The 8,929-nt window shown below is 47.4% G+C and overlaps 1 protein-coding gene across 4 annotated transcripts; it reads right to left on the bottom strand.

Annotated features, from left to right (window-relative positions):
- Positions 1-4,219: 4,219 nt before the first annotated feature.
- Positions 4,220-8,729, bottom strand: LOC119778729 (E3 ubiquitin-protein ligase RNF31-like). 4 transcript variants are annotated; one of them, XM_038278085.1, is made up of 12 exons: positions 8,616-8,729; positions 8,306-8,488; positions 8,042-8,224; positions 7,873-7,971; positions 7,561-7,650; positions 7,368-7,470; positions 5,403-5,521; positions 5,136-5,249; positions 5,000-5,066; positions 4,807-4,900; positions 4,554-4,722; positions 4,220-4,455 (listed from the first exon to the last, which is right to left on the bottom strand). In XM_038278085.1, the coding sequence occupies exons 1-12, from the start codon at positions 8,703-8,705 to the stop codon at positions 4,366-4,368; spliced, it is 1,401 nt and encodes a 466-aa protein (XP_038134013.1). In that variant the 5' UTR covers positions 8,706-8,729; the 3' UTR covers positions 4,220-4,365. The 4 variants fall into 4 exon arrangements, 3 of the variants coding, with proteins under 3 accessions (XP_038134013.1, XP_038134014.1, XP_038134015.1); XM_038278086.1 differs by having other exon boundaries at positions 4,334-4,470; XR_005280115.1 differs by lacking the exon at positions 4,220-4,455 and having other exon boundaries at positions 4,580-4,722; positions 5,000-5,058.
- Between the last annotated feature and the right edge of the window lie 200 nt (positions 8,730-8,929).

Genomic DNA, 8,929 nt, shown 5'->3' with positions numbered 1-8,929 from the left:
AAAAATTTTTTTTTGTCCATTCATCGTTTAAATGAAAAATAACGGCGATATATTTTTAAAATAACGTTGTTTGCACCCCTGATCTAACCCCCAGAGCCACACCTTATCACCCCTGGAGCCATTCCTGAACCATCCGGGATAAAAAACCTGGACATCCTAGCCAGAATAACCCATCTAGGAACAAACTGATTCCTCCAAAAAAACCACCGGGATTCTTTTTCAGGACCCCCAGTTGGTTTCCTTTCGGTCCCACACCAGATCCTATCACGACCAACCTGGTTAAAGAATGGTAAAACCTGGACCCTTTTGAAGACTCACACCTGCATATTTTAAACCCAAAACCCTGGCCCCTTCAAACCACAGCAAAATTTTTTAGGACCCTTCCCCTAGTTTTTTCGGACCCATTCCGGGGCCCTTTGGGGTCCTAAGGGAATCATTTAGAATCCACCCCTATCCTTCAGAACCCCAAAGCGGACCCTTTCAAGACCAACACCGGGATTTTTTGGGACCAACAACTGCATCCTTTTTTTCAGGATTTTAACCCGGTTCTTCGGTCCAACCGGATTATTTAGATGCCAAAATGGGTCCTGTCAGGGTCCACACCTGGACCTCCAGGACCCACCCTGGGTTATTTTAAGACACACCTGGGGTTTTCCCCTTCGGGTCCACACCTGGATTTTTTCAGGAGTAGCCTGGTTCCTGTAGGACACACCGGACCTGTCGGGTTTTTCCCCACCTGGATCCTCCAGGTCCACACCGGAAATTTTTTGGACCCCCCTGAATTTTAGGGCACACCTGGATCCTTTTAGGTCCCCCCCTGGATTATTTTTGGAGACACCTGGGTCTTAGGACCCACATCTGAATTGCAAATTAAAAAAAAGTGGACGAAAAGCGAGGCAAAATGAAAAACAGCCCCCACCGGCTTAGAAAAAACCCAGCAATTCTGCAGAGAGTGCGGGACACCAACCACAGAGTAATTGCGGCCGATCGAGAGTAAAATTGGTGAGAAGAGGCGGGGGAAGGGGGGCCCTGGTTATCGAAACCGACTAGTACGGGGGCCTTAGTCCTCGATGGGCCAATCCGGGCTGGAATCCGACCTGGGTCCTTACCCCATTCTCCCCCCCTCTCATACATGCCGATCGATGGGGCTGCTAGACCGGGAGATAGTAGATATATATCTATAAAAATAAAGTCAGTTTGAATAAAACTACCTCAGCTATTTATTCAGTTTTTTTTGCATTTTTTTGAGGGAAAATATGGCATATTTTTTTATTTTTTAAACAAAAAAATTTTTTTTATAGATTTTTTTTGGGGGGTACCCGCCTGCTGGTTTTAACTTTTAAAAGATTTTTGACCCAAAAATTTTTTAATTTTAAAAAAGAAGCGTTTGATACATTTTAAAAGAAAAGATTGATATTGTGAAATTTAAAGCCAGGATATTAACCAATGTTCCAACTTTACTTGTGAAAAAGAAAAAAAGGGCTTATTTCCCCAATTTGTTGGATTTACTGTTCTATATAATTTCTATGTTTTCTAACTTTATATTGATGATCCAGCCAAAACCTTTTAAGTCCTTTTTCTCTTTTTCACAGAGTCCAGAACGTTGGAACATCTGGTTAATATCCTGGCATTATTTCACAATATCAATCATTTCATTTAAATTGTATCAAACAGCTTCTATGTTTTACTTAAAAAAGTTTGGTCAGAAATCATTTAAAAAGTTAAACCAGCAGGCTAGGTATCCCCCAAAGAAAATCTATAAACTAATTTCTTGGTTTAAATGATATAAAATATGCCATATTTTCCTCATAGAAATGACGGATAAACTGAATAAATAGCTGAGGTAGTTCTTATTCACAACTGACTTGTATTTTTATAGATATATATCTATCTATCTCACTCGGTCTAGCATGCACCATCGATCGGCATGTATGAGAGGGGGGGAGACATGCGGTAAGGACCACAGGTCGGATTCCAGCCCGGATTGGCCGCATCGAGGACTAAGGCCTCCGTACATGAGTCGTGCGCACTAACCACTGCGCCACCTGCACGCCTCTGTCTCACCAAGTTTTACTCTCGATCGGCCGCAATTACTCTGTGGTTGGTGTCCCGCACTCTCTGGCAGAATTGCTCGGTTTTCATAAGCCGTGTGGGGCTGTTTTTCACTATCGGCCTCGCTTGTTTCGTCCAACTTTTGTATAATTTGACAATTCAGATGTGGGTCCTGACAGCATCCAGGTGTGTCTCCTAAAATAATCCAGGTGTGGACCCTGACAGCATCCAGGTGTGTCTCCTAAAATAATCCAGGTGTGGATCCTGGAGGATCCAGGTGTGGACCCTGACAGGATCCAGGTGTGCATCCTGAAATAATCCTGGTATGGATCCTGACGGGATCCAGGTGTGGGTCCTTACAGGAACCAGGTCTACATCCTGAACAAATCCAGGTGTGGACCCTGACAGGATCCAGGTGTGGACCCTGAGAGGGTCCAGGTGTGTCTTCTAAAATAATCCAGGTGTGGGTCCTGGAGGATCCAGGTGTGGACCCTGACAGGATCCAGGTGTGCATTCTGAAATAATCCAGGTTTTGCTCCTGAAAGAATCCTAGTTTAGGTCCTTCCAGAATGAAAGGATGCAGTTGTTGGTCCTAATAAAATCCAGGTGTTGGTCTTGAAAGGATCCAGCTTTGGGTTACTGAAGGATCCAGGTGTGGATTCTAATATGATTCACATGTAGGACCCGAAAGGACCCTGGAATGGGTCCTGGAAAATCTAGGTAAGGGTCCTAAAAGGTTCTAGCTGTGAGTTCTGAAAGGGTCCAGGTTTTGGACCTGAAAATATGCAGGTGTGAGTCTTCAAAGGATCCAGGTTTGAGCCATTCTTGAACCAGGTGCTGGTCGTGATAGGATCTAGGTGTGGCACCTGAAAGGAACCCACTGTGGCTTCTGAAAGGAACCAACTGGGGGTCCTGAAAGAATCCAGGTGTGTTTTTTGGAGGAATCATGTTTGTATCCTAGATGGGTTATTCATGGTTCTAGGATGATCCAGGTTTGTATCCTGGATGGTTCAGGAATGGCTCCAGGATGATCAAGGTGTGGCTCATGGAGGGTTCAGATCAGGGCTGCAACTAACGATTATTTTAAAAAATCGATGAATCAGCCGATTATTTTTTCAAATAATCGATGAATCGGACAAAAAATATTTTTTATATTAACCTCTTTATTCAAAATAAACATTTTATTCAGAACAAACAAGCACACAAGTACAGGTTGCTCATTAACTGTACTGGTGCAATATGAAAAATAAATGTGTTAAAACTACGCAAACTTACATGAGAAATGTAGCTGTACATCCACAAAATATAGGCTACTTTGTTTCATAAAGCGCAAAAAAAGACATTTTTGTTTTTTAAAGCCCCTAAGGGGTTCAAACAATAGCCCCCCCCCATTTCAACAAATGAGTTTTTTTAGACTAGAAGAGTTCTGCCTTTTAAGACAGGAAAGTATAGCAGTTAAAGTTGCTACTTGAGAAAATACTGAACCATAGAGATAAAAATAGCCCTGTGATTCAAATTATAAATTGTATTTGGAATAAAAATGAGAGAACTAGGGGTGCTAAAAAACACATCCTCCAAAGACAGATATTTACATGGAAATGTGGCAGATAATTAATTGACATATTACTGATCTTGCTGGATTTTATTCTGCTTTACTTCCATAAATTGCAGGATCTTCTTTACTTTATCTTTGCCAGAAGATTTAAACTTTAAAAGCCTTGCCCTCATAATTTGCAAGTTAATTTATTTATAAAGAAAATATAAACGCTGCTTAAGCTAATTCAAATGAAATTAAAAGTAAAATAAGTAGCCAACCTTATCACTGTCTGTAACCTACTAACACGGTAAGGAAAGCATCAGATGAGCTACCTGAGAAACTAACGTTACGTTTCCCCACTTTAGAACCAAACAAACATGGTGCTTCCGTGCCATGTTCATTTGTTTTGACAAAAGTTGCATGTTACGACTTTTTTCACTTTACAAAGCGCAGGCTATTTTAATTATTGTGATCAATTTGCGCTGTCAATCCTGGTGCATGCGCGCTTCATTTGCAGTCTGGACGCTGAGGGTAAACATCCTGCGGCTCTGACTGCAGCGCTGAGAGGGACTCCTGCGGGAGAACGGGATTGGGATGGGGGAGGCGCCCCACGGCAGCAGCTGCCGACGGCGGCAGATGACGCATTAATCGCGCGACACAACTAATCGATGATGAAATTTGTTGCCAACGCTTTTAAAAGTCGATTTTTATCGATTTTATCAATTCGTTGTTGCAGCCCTAGCTCAGATGTGGTTTCAGGATGGTCCAGGTGTGAATCATGGAGGGTTCAGGTGTGGTTTCAGGATGGTCCAGGTGTGGATCGTGGAAGGTTCAGGTGTGGTTTCAGGAAGATACGAGTGTGTTTCCTACAAGTGCTGAATCTTTGAAAGCTGATTGTTATTATAACTGTGTGCAGCTGCTCAATTAGGTCCAGGTAAACAGTGGTTATAATGATATCACTAACCAGCCGCAGGCGGTGGGCATAAACTGGCTCTGGCTCTTCAAGCTTCCTTGTTGGCACGGCAATGTTCCATCGCTGTAGTTCTGCAATCATCTCTGCAGGACTGAAAAGGACTGCTGGGTCGACACGCCAATGGTTGATCAGCTCCACCAGTCGCTCTTTATAGTGACCCCTGCTAGGACAGACAGCAGCTCACCTGAACAGGTACGAGGACTGGGAATCACGTGGACTCTGATTGGACCACAGGGGATCTTACTGGCAGTATCCTCCGAACTCAGACAGCGCCGGTCGTCCACATGGTTCTTCCTTAGTCCCAAAGCTGTTGTCTCGTAGCTCTAACATCGGACATGCTGCAGGAAACCAAATATGTCTGTCAGACACGCTGGGGCTGGAGTCCCAGTATGTCTCAGTATTCCTGTTCTCTACACTGATAACAGGCATGACATCACCTGTCATACTGGATGGAGTCAAGCTGCCATGGGATGGTCTCCACCAGGAAGGAGATACTCTGTGATACTAATAGAGATTAGAGCATCAGCAGAGAGTCAACCTGACCTAGACCACTGCAGGCATCAAGCATCTGACCTGCAGAAGCTGGTGCAGACGGCTCACGCTCCAGTCTCTAAGGTGGTACAGGCAGTTCCTGGGGTGGTGGGCATGAAGACCTTTGGAGCCACACTGAGCAGAGAAGCTGCATTCCTGAGGAGTCACAGAAAGAGACACTTGAAAAAGGTGCAAAATTACGCAACTCCTGAGAGAGTTGAGACTATGTGCTGGACCAGCAAAATAATGCAGGTAACAAAATGCGTCGTCACAGTTAATCTTAGCATAAGCTTCAGAACAGGGACTCACAGAACCCAGAGAAAAGCGCTGTCTGCAGCCGCCACAGAACTGATGGCGACACTGGGTGCAGGTGAAGTGAAGACATCCTCCCTTTGACAGGCTGAAGACAAACTGACAGCTGGGACATTCTGAGGACCAAGAAGATGGTAGTTTTACTGCAGATACCTTGGAAGGTAGAATGGGAGGCAGATCTTTTAGTTATCAGGCTCCTCTCCTGTGGAACCAACTACCAGTTTTAGTCCGTGAGGCAGACACCCTGTCTACTTTTAAGGCTAGGCTTAAAACTTTCCTTTTTGATAAAGCTTCTAGATAGAGTGGCTCAGGTTATCCTGATCTATCTCTATAGTTCTGCTGCTATAGGCTTAGACTGCTGGAGGACATAGGGACCCCTTTTTCATCATTGTGCTGTTGTAAATGGAAAATGGTCTGTATTTTAAAGACCGCGCCTCACAATGCATCCAGTGATCATCATTCAATAATTTGTCTGACTTAATGCCGGCTCTGCTTGTACAGCCCCTGGTAAAGGGCCTCCCATAGGTCATCATAAGGCACACGGTCAAATGTCTTCTCCAGGTCCACAGAAAACATGTGGATTAGTTGGGCAAACTCCCATGACCCTGGAGCTCCCTGCAGGGTGTAGAGCTGGTCCACTGTTCCCCGGCTGAGGCCTTCTTGGGGAGGATGGGAATTGTAATCCCACTACAGTTGACCCCTCCTCCTCTTTACGATGGCCTATACTTGTATAGCGCCTTTCAGGAGACTAGACCAAAGGCCTTCACACTACATTCAGCCATTCACCGATGGTGGCACGCTACGCTGTAGCCATGGCTACCCTGGGGCTCGCTGACAGAAGGCCACTGAAGGCATGTCAGCCGGGTTGAGGAGATCCTAAAGCATTTTTCTAGTGCGTTGCCAGGGTCAGCAGCTCCCACTGAAAACAGCATTAGCAAAGGCATGGGGTGGTTTGCCAGGGGCGCTTTGAGGCCAACACATAGTATTTCTCCATCATCCCTCCAAACTCCTCCAAGGCTCCAGTTTCATCTGGTTTGGTCTGCCGCGGTTTCCGTAGACTCGTGAACGCGCTTTCAGGAACTCCTATACACTACTGTTTATGCTCTAAAAACATTCTAAATGACTTTGTTTCGAGTAAATTATGGACGCTACCCACTCAGGACACTTGGAATACATTGGACGAGCAGTATGGAGGAATATTGACACGTTTTTTGTGGACTTTTATGGACCTTTCTGCCTCGGGCGCCATAGACCTCCATTATTTGAATGTCAGCAGACAGCAAGAAGCCTCCCAGATCTCCAGATGCATTTGAGATATCAAAAAAGTACTCCAGAGTGTTGTTCAGCATGGGGGTGAGTAGAAAATGAAGGCTAATCATGTTTTGGGTGTACTATTCCTTTAATGTAACTGTCCTTTCCCAGCTACCCTGCACCTCTGCCAGGGACACTAAGAAGGCCTGCTCCTCTGTACTGGCCCCCAGGAGACAGTTAAACTGGGGAGAGAAGCAGGCCCCCCCATGGGCCATTCCAGAGTAGGCGAGTCCAGCCTCTCTCAAGCAGCTGGGTTCCAGAGCCCGGGCCAATCCGACTATTACATGCAGGTATCACTCCCCCTCTTGCACAAGCTCAGGCTCACCCTCCAGCGAGGTCACTTCCTCTGTCCCCAGAGCCAGTTAAAGCGTCTGTGGATCACGCCGCCTCCATCAGCCAGTTCTCTCTGCACCGGTCCCTCATGGTTCCCCCTGCAGGTGGAGGGTTAGCCCACTTGCCTCACTGCTTCAAATTTGGCCTGGCCCGGTTCCTTGAGGAAGAACCTGACCGCCAGGCGCTCACTGGCGAACGCCAACCCCAGAGCTGGCTTCAGGGGCAATGGCTGGCTTTAGTGCATTCTCCTGGTGGTTTTAATGTCGTATCCTGGAACTGTGGACGCTACACAATGTTGAAGCCCAGCACATCGTTTACCGATAAGGTTTTGGAGCATGGAAGGTGGATGATCATCCTGCTGGTTCTGCTGCTGCCACACCTTAAACTCATCACAGGACCGTCCCTGATGGTGAGTTGACCACTGCAGAGCAGACAGAACACAGTCAGGTTCTGGTCTGGGTCCAGTTCAGCTGCCTGCATGTGTTTGGGTGGGCGGGTTAGTGAGGCTTACTGGTGATCTGCACTGGGAACAGGTGCTCTTCCTGCAGCTGGGACAGTCCATCCTCAACCTGTCTGATTCATGAAGCACCCCAGAGGAACACTGAAACAAAAACACATTCTGCTAAGGTTCTAGCAGGGACCAGGAACTGGGTCCCCAGTCCAAAGTCTGAAGGGGCATCTAAAGGAAAGTGTCTGGTGCCGTATTTCCCACTGGGAAATACGGCAGACTCCCTCCCACTGTTTTTTACAGGTACCGAACTAGAAGAGCAAAGTCCACTAACTGGATAAAGAGAAATGCTGGTCTGGTTCCTGAGGGTCTTACATGAGCACACCAACAAAAACTGGGCATGTCCTGCAGGGCTCGGTCTCGGAGTTTCCTCTGAAAGAGTTCGTGGATGTCGGGAGGCAAGAAGTGACGAATCTGGAACAACAGCAGCCATTTCTACCTGTGCTGGTTTCACCTGTGCATGTCTCACCTCTCCTGGTCTCACCTGTGTGTCCAGCAGGTTAAAGTAGTCCATGGACTCCTCCTGCACCTTCTGACCTCTGAGATCCGGTTTGCCGCACTGCGGACAGGTGAGCTGGTCCACGCTGCGCTCCCTGATGGCGACGGAGAAAGAAGAGGTGAAGCAGCTCTGGCACAGGAAGCAAGAGCAGTGAGTCATGGTGATCATCTGCAGGGAACGCAAGCAGGGAAGAAGAGTTAGGAGGAAGTATGGCTGCGGGTGCGCTCTGATTGGTTGGCAACACCTCACCTTGCTGAAGGACACCTGTTCACGGCAGATTGGACAGGTGTGTGTCAGGAACTTCAGCGCGGCTGGTAGATTTGGGCTGTGCTGGACTGCCTCCATGACATCATCAACATCGAAGCTCCGCCCCTTCATTGTGGTCAGAGCCAGGAAGGCAGCTGCCTGTTCTGGAGAGAGCCGCGCCGACACCTGAGGGACAGACACAGAGACGCGACACGCCTGAGTCCTCTTGGACCCTGGAGGGGGGTCCCATATCTGGGAACCAATGATCCAATCAGAACCAACACACCCAGTTACGATGGAGGCGAGTTCTCACCTGTCTGAGGTCGGCGGTGCCCGTCCCAGGTTCTGACTGTGGACTAGCAGCACCAAGCCTGCCTCCATCCAGGCTCAGCCCTCCCATCATCCTGCTGAGGGCCTCCGAGAGGGGGCACACCTGCAGGGAAAACCGATGTTACTGGAGCAGTCTACCTCAGTAGGTCGGAAGGCAGCTCCGCTGCAGCCCGATGGAACCAAACCCTGAAGTCCCAGACGCATCCAGCCACTAATGAGGCTGGCTAAGTCCAACATCTAGACAGATCCGGCCAACAGAGGCCCCAAAAACCCGGGAATCTCTAAAACCCCCACCGG

Source organism: Cyprinodon tularosa, unplaced genomic scaffold, assembly GCF_016077235.1.
Source record: "Cyprinodon tularosa strain WSP-4 unplaced genomic scaffold, ASM1607723v1 ctg1375, whole genome shotgun sequence".
Lineage (NCBI taxonomy): Eukaryota > Metazoa > Chordata > Actinopteri > Cyprinodontiformes > Cyprinodontidae > Cyprinodon > Cyprinodon tularosa.
Note: the sequence above shows the minus strand (reverse complement) of the source record. Positions and strands in the feature narration are given on the sequence as shown.